Source organism: Lithobates pipiens, unplaced genomic scaffold (genome assembly GCF_037356315.1).
Source record: "Lithobates pipiens isolate NorthernLeopardFrog02 unplaced genomic scaffold, aLitPip1_a1.2 Scaffold_16, whole genome shotgun sequence".
Taxonomy (NCBI): Eukaryota; Metazoa; Chordata; class Amphibia; order Anura; family Ranidae; genus Lithobates; species Lithobates pipiens.
In genome coordinates this window covers 250,151,679-250,169,912 of record NW_027507748.1, presented here as the reverse complement: position 1 = coordinate 250,169,912, position 18,234 = coordinate 250,151,679, and the positions used below count along the sequence as shown (strand labels likewise).

Sequence of the window (18,234 nt, the reverse complement as noted above, 5' to 3'; positions counted from 1 at the left end):
TTACCCTTGTACCGTGGATCAAGGAGAGTGGCCAGCCAGTAATGGTCCCTCTCCTTGATCCGAAGAATACGAGGATCCTTCCGCAGGCTTTGCAGGATCAGGGAGGCCATGCAGCGTAGGTTAGCTGAGGCATTCGGTCCGGAGTCCTCTGGGTCACTAAGGACAACATGATCCGCAGCTACCTCCTCCCAGCCACGTACAAGTCCACGTGTTTCTTGGGACTGTAAATCATCCCTATAAGACTGCTGCTGCTGATGCTGAGTGCCAGCCTCCACCTCCATGCTGACACAATCATCCTCCTCCTCCTCTTCCTCCTCCTCACCCTCTTCCTGTGTGATGGGTGGCACAGCAGGAACACTGTCTGGATAAAGGGGGCCTTGAGAGGCAAGGAAGTCCTCCTCTTCCTGCCTCTGTTCTGCCTCAAGTGCCCTGTCCATTATTCCACGCAGCGTATGCTCCAAGAGGTGGACAAGAGGTATAGTGTCACTGATGCATGCACTGTCACTGCTCACCATCCTTGTGGCCTCCTCAAACGGTGACAGGACAGTGCATGCATCCCTGATCATGCCCCACTGGCGTGGTGAGAAAAAACCAAGCTCTCCTGACCCTGTCCTGGTGCCGTAGTCGCACAGGTACTCATTGATGGCCCTCTGCTGCGTGTGCAGCCGCTGCAGCATGGCCAATGTTGAGTTCCATCTGGTGGGCATGTCACGTATAAGGCGGTTCTTGGGCAGGTTCAACTCCTTTTGGAGCTCAGCCAGCCGAGCACAGGCATTAAATGATCGGCGGAAATGCACACAGACTCTCCTGGCCTGTTTCAGGACATCCTGTAAGCCAGGGTACCTGCCCAAGAACCGCTGCACCACCAGGTTAAGGACGTGAGCTACACAGGGCACATGGGTCAGTTGTCCCTGTCGGAGGGCGGAGAGGAGGTTGGTGCCATTGTCGCAAACCACCATTCCTGGCTTAAGCTGGCGTGGCGTCAACCACCTCTCGGCCTGCCCCTGCAGAGCTGATAAAACATCCGCCCCAGTGTGGCTCCTGTCCCCCAAACAAACCAGCGCAAGCACGGCATGGCATTGTTTTGCCTGCGTACTTGCGTAGCCCCTGCAACGCCTACGGAGCACCGCTGGTTCTGAGGACAGAGCACTGGAAGAGGCTGTGGAGGAAGAAGAAGAGGAGGGGGTGGAGGAGAGAGGTGTGTCACAACCAATAGTAGCATTTTGGAGGCGTGGTGGCGGAACAACCTCCAATACTACTGCACCTTGTCCTGCATCCTTCCCAGCAGCCAGAAGAGTGACCCAATGGGCCGTGAAAGACAGGTAACGTCCCTGTCCATGCCTGCTGGACCATGAGTCAGCGGTAATATGCACCTTACCGCTGACCGCCCTGTCCAGCGAGGCAAGGACATTGCCTTCCACATGCCGGTAGAGAGCCGGAATTGCCTTCCGTGAGAAAAAGTGGCGTTTGGGGACCTGCCACTGAGGAACCGCACATTGTACAAACTCACGGAAGGGGGCCGAATCTACCAACTGAAAAGGCAGCAGTTGAAGTGCTAGCAATTTAGCCAAGCTAGCATTCAACCGCTGGGCATGTGGATGGCTGGGAGTAAATTTCTTCCGCCGGTCCAGCAGCTGGGGCAGGGACATTTGTCTGCTATAATCGGACGTGGATGTACCACTAGCAGAGTTCCCGGAAGCACTTGGCTGTGACACACCTAATTCTACACCTTCATTCCTCTCAGAGCAGGTTTCAGAGAGGACTGAAGGTCTAGTGGGGTTGGAGATGCCAGCTGATGAGGAGCAAGAAGAGGTCCGCTTTGTTCTTTGGTGTGGGTCTTTGAGGTATGCTTGCCAACGAGCTGCATGGCAGGTCAACATATGTCTGGTCAAGCATGTGGTGCCCAAGCGGCTGATGTTTTGGCCACGTGAGATACGCTTGAGACATATGTTGCAAATAGCAGCGGTGCGATCTGATGCACTCGTCTCAAAAAAGGCCCACACCAAAGAACTTTTAGAATAACGCGCAGAGGAAGCGCTCTGCGCAGAGGAAGCGCCCTGCGCAGAGGAAGCGCTCTGCGCAGGCGGAGCTCTGCGGTGTGATTCAGTCGGTGTGCTGCCCCTAAGCTGGCCCCCGGAGGGCATCCTGCCTCGTTGGACATGTGCCTCCTCCTCCTCCTCCTCCTCCTCCTCCTCCTCCTCCTCCCTCCTTCCAGGCACCCACGTGGAGTCAGTGCCCTCATCATCCCCTCCCTCTTCATCGCTGTAGCAAACCTGGCAGTATGCTGCGGCTTGTGGAACATTACTGCCAGATTGCTGTCCTTCTTGAGCATCCCCTCTCTCTGTGCTCACGCTACTGCCTTCCTCTAGCTGAGTGTCATCATCAGAGCCCACCAAACACTGGGCATCCTCCTGGAGCATGTACCCAACACTGTGCTCAAAGAGTTCAGGAGACTCCTCAGGAGGACGTGGTGGGTCTAGGGAAGGAGTCACTGATGAGGACATTGAGAGGAGGGACGACGATGTGTTGGCAGCTGCTTTTCTACTACCCTGAGACTGGGTGAGAGAGGATGAGGAGGATGAAGAGGGCTTGGTCATCCACTCTACCAAGTCGTTGGCATGTTGCGGTTCAACATGTCCAGCTGCAGAAAAGAAGGACAAGCATGTCCCATGGCCACGTGCTGATGACAATGCACCGCGTCCCCGACCAGCACTGTTGTCTCTAGACACAGAGCCTGCTTGCCCTCTTTTATCGGCTCGCGCCTGTCTGCCTCTCCTTGCTGGCCTTCCAGACATGGTAATGGCCTGAAGGGAGTTGGGTAAAACAGTAGTTGGGTAGTTTATATTGTGCTGGAGGCACACAACACCCACTAACTCCTGCAGATGCCTTTTTTATAGAACAGCCGAGTTAAAGGGGTATATACAGATGTATACTGTGCTGTGCTGGAGGCACACACAACTTCCAATAACTCCAGCAGATGTCAATCGGGCCCAAATACAGAACAGCTATGTAGGTGGATAATAGCGGGATGTACTGGGTACAGAGCAGGCACACAGCACGCACTATTTCCTGAGTGACACTGCTGACTGCAAGCTCTATTGTTAAAGATGGACCACTAGCTATATAGGTGAGGTGAATATCACGGTGTATACTGCGGTCAGGGCACGCAGACAATAACAAGAAAACAGCAGAGTTAAAGGGGTATATACAGATGTATACTGTGCTGTGCTGGAGGCACAGACAACTTCCAATAACTCCAGCAGATGCCAATCGGGCCCAAATACAGAACAGCTATGTAGGTGCATAATAGCGGTATGTACTGGGTACAGAGCAGGCACACAGCACGCACTATCTCCTGAGTGACACTGCTGACTGCAAGCTCTATTGTTAAAGATGGACCACTAGCTATATAGGTGAGGTGAATATCACGGTGTATACTGCGGTCAGGGCACGCAGACAATAACAAGAAAACAGCAGAGTTAAAGGGGTATATACAGATGTATACTGTGCTGTGCTGGAGGCACAGACAACTTCCAATAACTCCAGCAGATGCCAATCGGGCCCAAATACAGAACAGCTATGTAGGTGGATAATAGCGGTATGTACTGGGTACAGAGCAGGCACACAGCACGCACTATCTCCTGAGTGACACTGCTGACTGCAAGCTCTATTGTTAAAGATGGACCACTAGCTATATAGGTGAGGTGAATATCACGGTGTATACTGCGGTCAGGGCACGCAGACAATAACAAGAAAACAGCAGAGTTAAAGGGGTATATACAGATGTATACTGTGCTGTGCTGGAGGCACAGACAACTTCCAATAACTCCAGCAAATGACAATCGGGCTCAAATAGAGAACAGCTATGTAGGTGTATATAGTGGTATGTACTGGGTACAGAGCACGCAGACAGCACGCACTAACACTACTGACTGCAAGCTCTATTATTAAAGCTAGATCACTAGCTATATAGGTGAGGTGAATATAGTGGTGTATACTGCGGTCAGGGCACAGACAGTAACCACTACACAAGAGCAAAATAGTAAATCAGCCAAAAACGATTGGTGTGTAACTGTGTTGAAGGTACACAGAACACCCACTGCTTCAGATGCTAACAAACACTACACGAGGCCGCCTGAAAGGCAGCTTTATATAGTGTGGGGCGTGCACTACACAGTCTGAGCTATGATTGGCCACAGGCAGGATGCCTGTGGCCAACCATTGCTCTTCCAGCTACTGGCGCTGCGATTGGCCAAGCATGCGGGGTCACAGTGCATGCTTGGCCAATCGTGAGACAGCAATGCATTGCGCCATCGCAGTGCATTGTGGGCCACACGAATTTTGCCGCGAACGGCCCAAACGTTCGGAATTCGGCGAACGCACGAACGACCAATGTTCGAGTCGAACATGCGTTCGACTCGAACACGAAGCTCATCCCTACTTAAGAGCCGGAGAGAGAGATACTAGAGCCTCCTAAGCCAAAAACTGTATATTTGCAATTATTAATACAGGAAGCTCCACTGACAGCCTAAAGTCTGCGTCAAGATAAAAGTCTGATTTTTTTTGGCATCCACTGGACACCACCTACTGGTTCTGGCTAGAAGCGCTAGGCAATTTATGCACTGTAGCTTGTCAAGCGAAGACTTCCCACCACGAATGCAGCGACCATTAGGGCTGATAATCTGTGGTGTTTGTAAACGGGGAGCAAACAAAACGAGAGGTGACATGATGACATTGATCAATGTTGCCTGTATGTCTGCGCTTTGAACAGTGACTGTTTTGGCTTTTAGCAGGTTCTCTTCATCTTGAGGTCCTTGTACAGCTGTATAGTGCTTGTTGATTTGACACACTAGATTGGCAGGCAATGACTTTCTGCAAAAAATGCGATAATTTGTGATGTTTGTAAACAGGGAGCAATGATAATGAGGGGTGAGGTGATGCGATTTAATCAACATTGCCTCAATGTCTGTTTTTAGACGGTGATTTGTCTTGACCATCAGAAGGCTCCCTCCATCTTGTAGTCCTTACAGGACTATAGATATTGGCTCTCTTTTTCTCAATCTTCACTACTTACCTAATCCCTATACCTTAAAGGCAATCGGTGGTCTGACTGGACAGTGTTTCCCATAGAAACAGAGCAAAGCAGCAGATTGAAATGAAAAACAGAATAATGCTAAGTCTCCACTATTGCGACCTGAAAGTCGCACAACTTTGCCAAAAATGTGATGCGACTCAGAGCAATGCCCATTATACTCCCAAGGTCCATGAACACAGACATGAACGGACTCGTTGGAAACCATGGAGTACGGCCCGTCATGCAAGTTTGCAATAACAAGTCGCACTAGTGGAAACCAAGCCCTAACACAGTGATCCCAGAGCAAGCATTGAAAAGGAGATAGGGAAAAACACAGGTGAAAGCCATAAAAAGGGAAACATACCTGCAAACAATGACCACATAAGCATGCAGCATGCATGAGTAGAGAGCTCCACCATTTGTTGCCAAAAAAAATGCCATAAAAAAAAATTTTGAACTCACATTTGCCACTAGTGATGATATCAGTGCCTGAGCCTGTTTAGATCACCAACATGGAAAACTCTAGCCAGGAAACACAGAGGCCGCATCACTTCCTGTCTGTCATGCTCAGAGTATACTTGCACTGTTGCAGCCATCTTGGAAATGGCAAACGCCCATAACACAGAGAAAGAAGTAAAAGGCATATGGAAAGAAAAAGGAAACGCTGTCACTTACATCAAAGCTTGTTTAAAGCTTTCTTTGAGAAGCCTGCACCACCAGAATGGGGCTCCAACCATATAGCTCATTTAGAGACTGTAAAGGAAGGACTCCCACCCAGGAGAGGCTGAAATATGCCCCCCAGACCACCAGAATGGGGCTCCAACCATATAGCTCATTTAGAGGCTGTACAGGAAGGACTTCCACCCAGGAGAGGCTTAACCTGGCTGGGGCGACAATCGGTAAGGGATACCTCCTCACAATTCCAGTCCTGATCAGGTGAGGGAAAAAAAGGAGAATGCTGTGAGCCGGGTCTGTCTTTGATTTATAGTTAACCAGTCCTATCAGGTTGTGGGGGGTGGAGCCACAACCCATATGTATGCTGCCATGATGCGCCAGGAAAATTGATTTTCCCTGTATAGCTATTGGCTGCACGTTTTTTTTTTTTCTTTATCAGTATAATTAGTAACCTCTAACAGCAGGGCTCAAAATGTCAAGAGCTGAGCTACTAGTCAGGCCTTAAAGAGGAAGTAAATGCACTTTAAAAAAAAAAAATGCAATTTGCAAGACAAAGGCATAATGAGCTAGTATGCATGCATAGTATGAAGTGGTTAAGAGTAGATAAAATAAAAAAATTTAGTTCTTCTGAATGCTTGCATTTTTTGATGAAAACCATAGGCAGTAATCGTGATTTATAGTGACAGGTCCTGTAATGCTTTTTTTTCTAGGGAGGTTTACATTTCTTGTAATAGGAATTAAAGTTACCCAAAAAATTTTTTTTAAAAGGACAGTGTAGTGGAGAAGTTGCTCTTGCAGGATGTTTTCGTACCATTCCTTATTCATGGCTGTGTTCTTAGGCAGAATTGTAAGTGAGCCCACTCCCTTGTCTGAGAAGCAACCCACATAAATGGTCTCAGGATGCTTTACTGTTGGCATGACACAGGACTGATGGTAGCGCTTACCCTTTCTTCTTTGGACAAGGTTTTTCCAGATGCCCCAAACAATCATAAAGGGGATTCATCAGAGAAAATGACTTTACCCCAAGTCCTCAGCAGTCTTTTCCCTGTACCTTTTGCAGAATATTAGTCTGTCCCTGAGATTTTTCCTGGAGAGAAGTGGCTTCATTACTGCCCTTCTTGATACCAGGCCATTCTCCAGAAGTCTTCGCCTCACTGTCCATGCAGAGGCACTCACACCTGCCTGCTGCCATTCCTGAGCAAGCTCTGCACTGGTGGTGCCCTGATACCGCAGCTGAATCAACTGAAGGAGATGGTCCTGGCACTTGCTGGACTTTCTTGGGTGCCCTGAAGCCTTCTTCAAAAAATCCAGTGGATATGTTTTCTATGGGATTAAGTTAATTTTCATGACAACGAGGGATTTTGCAATTAATTTCAATTCATCTTAACTTTCTTCACAACATTCTGGAGTATATGCAAATTGCCATCATAAAAAAACTCAAGCAGCAGAATTTGTGAAAATTAATATTTGTGTCATTCTCAAAACTTTTGGTCATGGCTGTATAGCTCATCTAGGATAATATTTACCTTCCCCCCAGACCCTGGGATCTTTCCTCTGACAAGGTCCCAGGCTCTTTAAGCTGCACCATGTATACCACTATGAGTAAGCCATGCTCAACTGAACTCTATCAGTCCCCTGTAGTATGGCTTATCTATATAAATGAATGGGTCAGAAGTATGCATTTATAGCAGGGGGTCCCCAAACCCCAGGCCATGAGCCGGTGCCTGCCACCCTTCGACAACCAGAGAGCACCCACTCCCCTTCTCTGTTGTCACAAAGAAGGAGAAGGGGTGGAAGAGAGCAGGGCCTGGGGATAGGTTCTAATAGACCCATGCCTTCTTACCCCGAGGTGACAGGCTGCACCATCCATCCCCAAAGGTGACAGGCTGACACCCCCTCTGAGGTGACAGGCCGCAACAACCCCCCCCCCCCCCCCAGGTGCTAGGCTGCAACAACCACACACCCCTTCCCTCAAGTGACAAGCTGCAAAGGGGACAGGCTGCAATGCCCCTCTAAATTCCCCTCACCACAAGCCCCCCCCCCCAGCCAAGGTGACAAGTTGCACCCTCCATCCCCCCCCACAACAGGCTTCAACCACCATACAAATAACCACCAAAATACCCACCCCCCCAGGTCCGTGGGGAGGTTGAGTTCCGAGTGCCAGTCCCTGGTGTCGGGGAGGTTGGGAGAATGCTTATATACAGCATGAAGAGGGACAGCCAGGACCTTTTCAGAAGAAGGTTCACTGGAGATGATATGTCCTTTTTAATTCTTTAAAGCGGAGTTCCACCTAAAAGTGGAAGCTCCGCTTATCTCACTCCCCACCCTCCAGTGCCACATTTGGCACCTTTTGGGGGGGGGGGGTGAAGGGGGGAACAGGTACCTGTTTTTGACAGGTACATGTCCCCACTTCTGGGAGATCGTCCCACAGCACGATTACTCAGAAGTTTGGCCCCCCTTCTCCACTCCCCAACTGCCAGGCCATTCAGAAAGTGCAGCGTGCTTCGCACATTCGCAGTAGGGCACCAGCTGTGAATCCGCAAGCCTTTACTGCCAGGTTCCCTTACTGCGAACAGAGGAGGCAGCACCCGAGAGCCAATGAAAACATAATAATACAGGAATACAGTACAGGAAAGGGTCCCAATATTAAAAGTCAGCAGCTACAGTTTGTGTAGCTGCTGACTTAAAATTTGTTGCTGGGGGACGGGACTCCTCTTTAAGCACTTGCCGACCAGCCACCGTCATACTGCGGCAGGTCGGCACGATCCTGTGAGCCATCGTACCTATACGTCGGCTCCCTTAAGCGGGATAGCAGGCGCATACGCCTGCTGCACTCGGGGGGGGGGGGGGGGGGTGCTGATGCTCGTGACCACCGGTCGCGATGACCGCCAGCCACAAGCAATCGCAGGCACAAGAGGCAGAACAGGGAAGTGTGTGTAAACACACTGAGAGGAGATGCAGATCGTGAGTTCCTAATAGCTAGGAACCACGATCTGTCACCTCCTATAGTCAGTCCTAGGGATGGCCTTGCGGTTCGCCCGGCGGTCGGTTTGCGGCAAATTTTGCATGCAGCTGTCTTTAGTCAGTGTAGGGACAGGACGCTGTGTGGAGCAGGAACAGTCAGTTTAATCACTAGCTATTACTATTAGGTCCACAAAGGTCCTTTTAAGGACTGGTATAGGTGTACAGTATATAGGGTTGTACGCGTATAATATACTTTCTTTCAAATATAGAAAGGCTATTATACTTGACTGCTGACATGAGTGCTGACCGATTCTGCAAAGCACTAGCTACTAGGTCCACAAAGTTCCTTTTAAGGACTGGTATAGGTGTACTATTTGGTGTGCAGTATATAGGGGTGTAATACACGTATAAAATACTTGCAAATATAGAAAGCATAGTATAGTGCATTTCCACTGTGCAGCATTGTGACTGTTGAGCGGTTCTGCAGCGATACTACAAAGAGTGACAAATTAAAGTGACTAATTAAAAGAAAGTATTATAACTGGTGTGATAGACCAGTGGCCCCCCAAAACTACAGATTGAAGCGGGGTGTTATATACCTTCTTCCACATACATACTGCACTTCTCCGCAGGGGTGGTAGGGGTAGGGCAGGAGCAACAGGCTTGAGCCAAAGTGGAAAATTGCAGAAGGTGCGTTCGATTATGTCAAAGGACGCACCAGACTTGGTTGAGTGGCTCACTCAGCCTTACTCTTCTGCACCCTCCTCATCCTCTCGATGTGCATCCTCTTCACTCTCTGCTGTGTGCACCCCCAAAGACACTACCACCACCACCCCCATATACCCTCCGCTTGAGTCACAGGAATTATTTTACGATCCATCACAAGACATTGCCAATGCGCAGCCATTCTTGGCATTGGATCAGGAAGAGGAGGTAGCAACAACCGCCACTCAGCAGTCTGACGACAGTACCCAGATCAGCCCAAGGAGGAAGTTGGTCCCCAGTGTTGCTGCCTACTCCAAGATCTCTAATTATAGTGGTGGGGAAGGTGACGTCGATGATGACGTGTCTAGTGATGTCATTTGGGTGCCCACAAGATATCGGTGCTGGTGTCAGTGCTCTCTATCACGGTGTTGGTGTCAGTGTCAGTGTTCTCTATCTTGGTGCTGGAGTCAGTGCTCTCTAGCACGGTGCTGGAGTCAGTGTTCTCTATCTTGGTGTTGGTGTCAGTGTTCTCTATCTTGGTGCTGGAGTCAGTGCTCTCTAGCACGGTGCTGGAGTCAGTGTTCTCTATCTTGGTGCTGGAGTCAGTGCTCTCTAGCACGGTGCTGGAGTCAGTGCTCTCTAGCACGGTGCTGGAGTCAGTGCTCTCTAGCACGGTGCTGGAGTCAGTGCTCTCTAGCACGGTGCTGGAGTCAGTGCTCAGTCTCTATCGCGGTGCTGGTTTCAGACAGTGAGGGAGATAGCAGCGGAGAAGCCAATCAGCAGGCAGTGCCAGCACCATGGCTGAGGATCAGCACTGGACTAGCACCTCCGGACCACCGCAGTGGAGCCCTGCATAGGTGGGGGTAAGGGCCGGGCAGAGGGGGGGCTCAAGCACAGGTTGGCACACTGGGACACTGCCACAGTCAGGGCAGCGCAGTCCTGTGCCACTGATCATCTCCTGCACCCCCTTCATAGCCTGCCCTGACCTTGCCTCTCCTCCATGGCCTTCATGAGCTCCTGAATTGTCAAAATTTCACAGATAAAAAAAAGAATGCTTGTCGTTGTCGATCCCAGATTCACTTAATACTTTTGTTATGTCAGTGTCCATGTTGTGGGACTATGTGTGCACAGCTAGTAAGTATTTTGTGGCTGAAAATATGACCTGTAGGTTTTTAAGGTTTGCGTGCCATTAAAGTCAATGTGGTCCACCGCGAACTTTGCGGTTCACGAACTTTTGGCCGCGTTTGCGTCCCGTCGGAAGTTCATCCATCACTCGTCAGTCCCCTCCCCCTACAGTTAGAACAGGGCTGAGGTGGTTAAACAGCTTCTATTTACTGTATCCTAAAATAAAATATTATACTATATTTTAAGCTATGTGACACAGGAAAAGAAAGTTTGCTGAATCCCTAACATGCACAAATGCAGCAGTGTAACCTGTAACATTTTGTACTTTTTTTTGCTTCCTAAGGCATTTGTTGGACACAGGTACACTTTAATAACATGAGTAATAATCTTTGTAAATTGACTTTTAAAAGGTTTCCTTTCCGATTGTATCCTCCGGAGTTTAACAGCAAGCAAAACAGTATTATTTAATGAAGGTCTTTAACGGCTTAATGACCACCCCACATACACATACTGCGGCAGGATGGCACTTAAGCGCAAAATCATGTACCTGTTTGCGATTTTCTGAGATCTGCTCCCGTTCTGATTGGACACAGCAGAAGCCAATCAGCAGCTCCAGTGGATGCGATGTCCATCGGCCACACCCGATCATTCTGAGGAGAGGCAGAACGACGGTCTGCCTATGTAAACAAGGCAGATAGCTGTTCTACCAGAGGGGAAAATGGAGATCTTGTTTTTCTGCTAACAAGGATGTCTGTTTTCCTTTAGTGAAAGCACATTCCCCACGCTTAGAAAGCACTCATAGGGAACACATTTGATCACCCCTGATGTTAACCCCTTCCCTGCCAGTCTCATTAGTACAGTGCATTTTTTAAGTACCGATCACTGTAATAATGTCACTGGTCCCCAAAAAGTGTCAAAAGTGTCAGTTAGGTGTCCGATTTGTCTGCCGCAATGACGTAGTGCCACAAAAAAATTTCTGATTGCTGCTATTACTAGTAAAAATAAATAAAAATTCCATAAAAATATGCCATAGTTTGTAGACCAGCCTTTCTCGACCTCTGGTCTCGGGGAACCCCTTCTAATTTTTCAACTCATGCTACATGAATGTGTTGGTCAGTGGGAAGAATGGTCCTTACACTTGTAGTCATTGGGAAGAATTACCTCCTTACAGATAGCTAAAAAGATCAATGGTGTGAGTGGGAACTTATCTGAGAAGCAGAAATTGCCCAATGCTGAAGGAACCCATAGCAACCTCTGGAGGAACCCTGGAACCCTGGTTGAAAATCACTGTTGTAGACGCTATAAATTTTGCGCAAACCAATCAACATACACTTATTGGGATATTTTTTACCAAAAATATGTAGCAGAATACACATTGACCTAAACTGATGAAGAAATTTGATTTTTAAATTTTGTTTATTTGATGTGTTCTATAGCAGAAAGTAAAAAATATAGTTAAAAAAAAAAAAAATGTTGGTCTTTTGTTTATAATGCAAAAAATAAAAACCGCAGGAGGTGATCGAATACCACCAAAATAAAGCTCTATTTGTGGGGGAAAAAAAACATCGATTTTATTTGATTTCAGTGTCGCACAACAACGCAATTGTCAAATCAACACAGTGCCGTATTGCAAAAAACGGCCTGGTCAGGAAGGGGATAAAACATTCTGGAGCTCTGTGTTTCCATTCAGACATGGAACAGAGGTTTGACCCAGCCACCTCTCTCTCTTCATTGGATTAATGACTTTGATTGACATCAGCAGGAACCAATGGTGTCAGCTGCTGTGTCTCAGCCAATCAGGAGGGAGAGCCCTGGACAGTCAAGGCTATCGTACAACATTGCTGGATTGAGATGGGGCTCAGGTAACTACTAGGGGGCTTCTGCACACAGAAGGTTTTTTATGTTAATGCTTTATTAATGCATAGAACGGATTAAGATAAAAAACCTTCTGCCTTTAGAACCACTTTAATTTCACCGCTATAAGCAAGCATTTTTACTGAATGAAAAAGATTAATTCAGTGTATATTGTTGTGATTAGCTGTGTTTATCCACAGCTAATCACATGGTACAGATGGGCTGTAAATGGCCCTGTCTGTACCATGTGATCACTGTGACCAATCACAGCTAGCAACGCAATTGTACACATGGTACGCTCGCTAGGGTGTCATTTTACAGTGGCCTGGGCGGGAAGCAGTTAAAGGACACTAGGGGGGGATAATTTACTAAAGGCAAATCCACTTTGCACTACAAGTGCACTTAGAAGTGCAGTTGCTGTAGATCTGAGGGGGATATGCAAGGAAAATAAAAAACAGCATTTTTTCTTGTATATGATTGGATAATAAAATCAGCAGTGCTTCCCCTCATTTGAGATCTTCCCCTCAGATCTAAAGCGACTACACTTCCAAGTGCACTTGCAGAGCAAAGTGGATTTGCCTTTAGAAAATCAACCCCTATATATCTCTTAAATTTACACACGAAAGTAAAGAGTGTGAAAGAATTGTCTCTTCTCCTTCCTTCACCTTCCTCCCTATGCTGCCTAGCTGTACAGAGTTTGGCGTGAGAGATAGATATATTTTTTAAATAAAATTTGTATCAAATTTAGCCTCTTATTGACCCTAAGTTTACCCTAATAAGCAGGGGTAGCTCTAGGTGTGGTGAGGCCTTAGGCAACACTTAGACATGAGGACCCACTCACGCCCATAATGAGAAAAATAAGCTCCAGTAGTCTTAGGTTACAGGGAAAGAGGTTTAGCTCCTAGGGTATCTTAGCTGCATCTCCATAAATACAATGCAGTAAGTGAGTGTTGTCATTCTAGGCCAGTAAATGTTACTGACAGGGGTCATCAGGCAAAAAATAAAAGAGAAAAAAGTCTTAATAAATGAAATACAATGACAAGTAATATACATTTTGTGTTTCTGAGATTAGATATACTGCAAGGATTTAAATACACGTGTCCAAAAAATTCCCCATATGGCAAGAGTAGCCGTAAAGACCACGCACGCTTCCAAACACTGTCCTTCTCCAGAGATCAGCACTGACAGACAGGGGGAGGAGAGTAGAAAGGTTTTGACATTACCAAGTTGGTGAGGCTGTGTTTGTCATGAACAACAGAGCAACTGACTGGGAAGGCGCTTGTTGGACCAAGGTGCCCTTTATTAATAGGATTAATAATCTTTTCTAAATCAAATTTTACCCTCAAAATTTTGCACAATTCAATAACTTAAGGTGCATGCTAAAATCAACTAATTTGTGCAATAAAAAAGGAATTTATAGCTACTTTTTGGTCCTATGAATGTGAACCATTTTCCATACTTTATAGTGTGACATATATTCCTAATTCTTGTTCTATCATATGGTTACAAAACACATTGGTATACTACGAACTCTCCAATATTTTATATCTCACCTAGGGATGCATTGCATAGATAATCCTTAAATTATACCTGTAGCTGGCTACGGGAATAGCTCGAGTACGACATGAGAGGGTTACTTGTTCTTCAGCTGAACCTTCTGGAAACAATGTGTTCTGGGGCTGTTCCTCAAATACTGGACCATATCTTACAACTGGTCCTTTGGTAGATTGTAAGGCTGAAAGGGAAAGAAATCTAGTTAAAATTTAAAGAACTAATTAAATTAAAGTGTCTTTTATTCAGGACAAGAAATTAGTAAATGGATTCATCATATCCTACCAGCTTTTTCAAGGCAAATATACACGTTTGTGTAATTTTTTCATCCTGGTGACATTCTGCATTGCATGCATTCAGATCTTGAGGAGCAATTGTTTGCACAGACAAAACCGCAAACAGTTAGTTAAAAAAATAAAAATAAAGATTAAAACATATGCCACACAAAACTATTGTTAGCAGGGGAAGACTAAATAGCCAATATAGGCTCTAAGGTGGAAGGGCTACCATGGGCACCACATGGCCATTACGCATCCACATGTTGGCTGTCAGTATTTCACAGTTGGGGTCAAGCTCGGAGACCCGTTGCTATACCTGTAGAAGTTCCTACTGACCAGCAGGATAATTACACAAGTAGGTCACCCTGGTGAATGACATGGGCTCACCGGAGGCATGGGTCCTAAGCACTAACCAGTCTTCACCAGAGCTCCTGATGGTGGGTATGGGCTTTACTGCATGCTATTGCCAGGTTGTGGTCCTCAGGATAAACCCACAGGGAGGTGGGCAAGCCATGATTTGGTATCAGACTTAAAAGGTAGGGATCAAGCAGAAGCGTAGCCAGCAGACAAGCCAAAGGTTGATAACAAATTGGTTGCAGGTTGGGAAGGAGTGGACGCATAGCCAAGGAACAAGCCAAAATTGAAGATAAGGACCACTGCGGGTGCGCAAAGGAGCAATATGTTGACTGGAGAGAGCACAACAATCTGGTAATCAGGACATGCAAAGACATGACTTAAATCAGGAAGTTCATGCGGGTAGCAAAGAGTTCAAGGTTCACAAGAAATAAGATACAAGGCTATGTTGTCCAAATGATCAGGCAGGGAGCTGTCTAGCATTTCTGGTGGCACAAGAAGAGCTACAGCCAGAGACCACAGAGGTTCTAGGTTCAAATCCAAATCCTGACACAGTAACGTGTTTTCATGTATAATAAAAAAAATGTTCCAAACAGCCATCATAACTGCAATTGGCATTTAGTTGGGTCCTTATTGGTCCCGCATTTCTACAGTTTGTGCATTTTTGTTTGTGGAAGAATATGCTGTGCATACAGTTAACCCATTCTTGGTCCATACACTTACGGCTGAACAGCTAGCAGCAGAATTAAGTGACATTTTTTCTCTTAATCTCCTAGTAATTGATTGAAATTGTTTGTAGAAAAACTGTTTCTATCAACCTTTTTCCCCAGCTTTGAGTGCCGTTTATGGCTATGGTGTCTGGTCTAGTTAGTGTGATACCTAAATGAAGTAGGCTAAAGCAGGGGTCAAGTCCTGGGGAAAAAAGTGTGGGAACTCCCACCCAAGATCCACTCCCCCACCAAAAAAAATAAAAATAAATAAAGGTACGCTCATATGCATATATATTTCACAGAAAATACAGTACATTTATTGTAAAGTGCCAGTTTACAAAAACAAAATAAGTTAACTTGTCAAACAGAATAATCAACACAATGGGTGATGATCTTTCCCTCGCAGGGAATTTCTAACACAAATACACCCTGTTCCAAATTCAAATACAGCAAATTAGAAAATATCCCACAAACTGGAAAAACGTTGCCCTTGCCGTGCAAGATAATCGGCAACGGATCAAAAAACTCACGGATCGGATCATTCCTTGGATCAGAGTCACAGATCGGATCAGCAAATAATAATTGAATTTGCAAAAACCTGTGAAAATGTCACCACCATATAGTCCCCACTGCAATATACATCTCCCCCACTGTAATATCCACGTCATCTCCTCCAATAATATTTTGGCTGAGCATGGATGGGTATGGCTGGGTATTAGCAGAATATGTATTGGCAGGGTAAGTATTGGCAGGGTATTGCAGAATATTGTCAGGATAAGTATTGGCAGGGTATTGCAAAGTATTGGCAGGGTATGGCAGATTATTGCTGGGTATTGCAGATTATTGGCAGGGCATTGCTGGGTATTGCAGAGTCTTGGCAGGGTAAGTATTGCAAAGTAAGTATCGGCAGGGTATGTATTGCAGAGTATTGGCAGGGTATTGCAGAGTATCAGCGAGGTATGTATTGCAGAGTATTGGCAGGGTATTGCAGAGTATTGGCAGGGTAAGTATTGCAGAGTAAGTATCGGCAGGGTATGTAATGCAGAGTATTGGCAGGGTATTGCAGAGTAAGTATCGGCAGGGTATGTATTGCAGAGTATTGGCAGGGTATGTATTGCAGAGTATTGACAGGGTATTGCATTGCAGAGTATTGGCAGGGTATGTATTGCAGAGTATTGGCAGGGTATGTATTGCAGAGTATTGACAGGGTATTGCATTGCAGAGTATTGGCAGGGTATTGCATTGCAGAGTATTGGCAGGGTATTGCATTGCAGAGTATTGGCAGGGTATTGCAGAGTATTGCAGAGTATTGGCAGGGTATATATTGCAGAGTACTGGCAGGGTATTGCAGAGTATTGATGGGGTATTGAAGAGTATTGGCAGGGTATTGCAGAGTAATGGCAGGGTATGTATTGCAGAGTATTGGCAGGGTATTGCAGAGTACTGGCAGGGTAATGCAGAGTATTGGGTAATGCAGAGTATTGGGTAATGCAGAGTATTGGCAAGGTATTGCAGAGTATTGGGTAATGCAGAGTATTGGCAGGGCATTGCAGAGTATTGCAGAGTATTGGCAGGGTATTGCAGAGTAATGGCAGGGTATGTATTGCAGAGTATTGGCAGGGTATTGCAGAGTACTGGCAGGGTATTGCAGAGTACTGGCAGGGTATTGCAGAGTACTGGCAGGGTATTGCAGAGTACTGGCAGGGTATTGCAGAGTACTGGCAGGGTATTGCAGAGTATTGTGTAATGCAGAGTATTGGCAGGGTATTGCAGAGTATTGGGTAATGCAGAGTATTGGGTAATGCGGAGTATTGGGTAATGCGGAGTATTGGGTATTGCGGAGTATTGGGTATTGCGGAGTATTGGGTATTGCGGAGTATTGGGTAATGCGGAGTATTGGGTAATGCGGAGTATTGGGTAATGCGGAGTATTGTGTAATGCGGAGTATTGGGTAATGCAGAGTATTGGGTAATGCAGAGTATTGGGTAATGCAGAGTATTGGGTAATGCGGAGTATTGGGTAATGCGGAGTATTGGGTAATGCAGAGTATTGGGTATTGCGGAGTATTGGGTATTGCGGAGTATTGGGTATTGCGGAGTATTGGGTATTGCGGAGTATTGGCAGGGTATTGCAGAGTATTGGCAGGGTATTGCAGAGTATTGGGTAATGCAGAGTATTGGCGGGGTAATGCAGAGTATTGGGTAATGCAGAGTATTGGCAGGGTATTGTAGAGTATTGGGTAATGCAGAGTATTGGCGGGATATTGCAGAGTATTGGGTATTGCAGAGTATTGGCGGGGTATTGCAGAGTATTGGGTATTGCAGAGTATTGGCGGGGTATTGCAGAGTATTGGCGGGGTATTGCAGAGTATTGGCGGGGTATTGCAGAGTATTGGCTATGTATTGCAGAGTATTGGCTATGTATTGCAGAGTATTGGGTAATGCGGAGTATTGGCGGGGTATTGCAGAGTATTGGCGGGGTATTGCAGAGTATTGGCGGGGTATTGCAGAGTATTGGCGGGGTATTGCAGAGTATTGGCGGGGTATTGCAGAGTATTGGCAGGGTAATGCAGAGTATTGGGTAATGCAGAGTATTGGGTAATGCAGAGTATTGCAGAGTATTGGGTAATGCAGAGTATTGGGTAATGCAGAGTATTGCTGAGTATTGGGTAATGCAGAGTATTGGCGGGGTATTGCAGAGTATTGGCGGGGTATTGCAGAGTATTGGCGGGGTATTGCAGAGTATTGGGTAATGCAGAGTATTGGGTAATGCAGAGTATTGGCGGGGTAATGCAGATTATTGGGTAATGCAGAGTATTGGCGGGGTATTGCAGAGTATTGGGTAATGCAGAGTATTGGCGGGGTATTGCAGAGTATTGGCAGGGTATTGCAGAGTATTGGCGGGGTATTGCAGAGTATTGGCGGGGTATTGCAGAGTATTGGCG

At 46.5% G+C, this 18,234-nt stretch overlaps 1 protein-coding gene across 4 annotated transcripts in view; it reads right to left on the bottom strand.

The window, feature by feature from the left end:
* Positions 1-18,234, bottom strand: part of CNTN2 (contactin 2) — a 393,010-nt gene that overhangs the window by 260,618 nt on the left and 114,158 nt on the right. Inside the window, exon 3 of one of the 4 annotated variants that reach the window (XM_077481283.1) lies at positions 13,988-14,132. In XM_077481283.1, coding sequence (XP_077337409.1) covers positions 13,988-14,132 — 145 coding nt within the window. Of the gene's footprint in view, positions 1-5,438; positions 5,486-5,536; positions 5,607-13,950; positions 14,133-18,234 lie in introns of those variants that run through there. The other 3 variants (XM_077481285.1, XM_077481286.1, XM_077481284.1) reach the window with 3 other exon arrangements.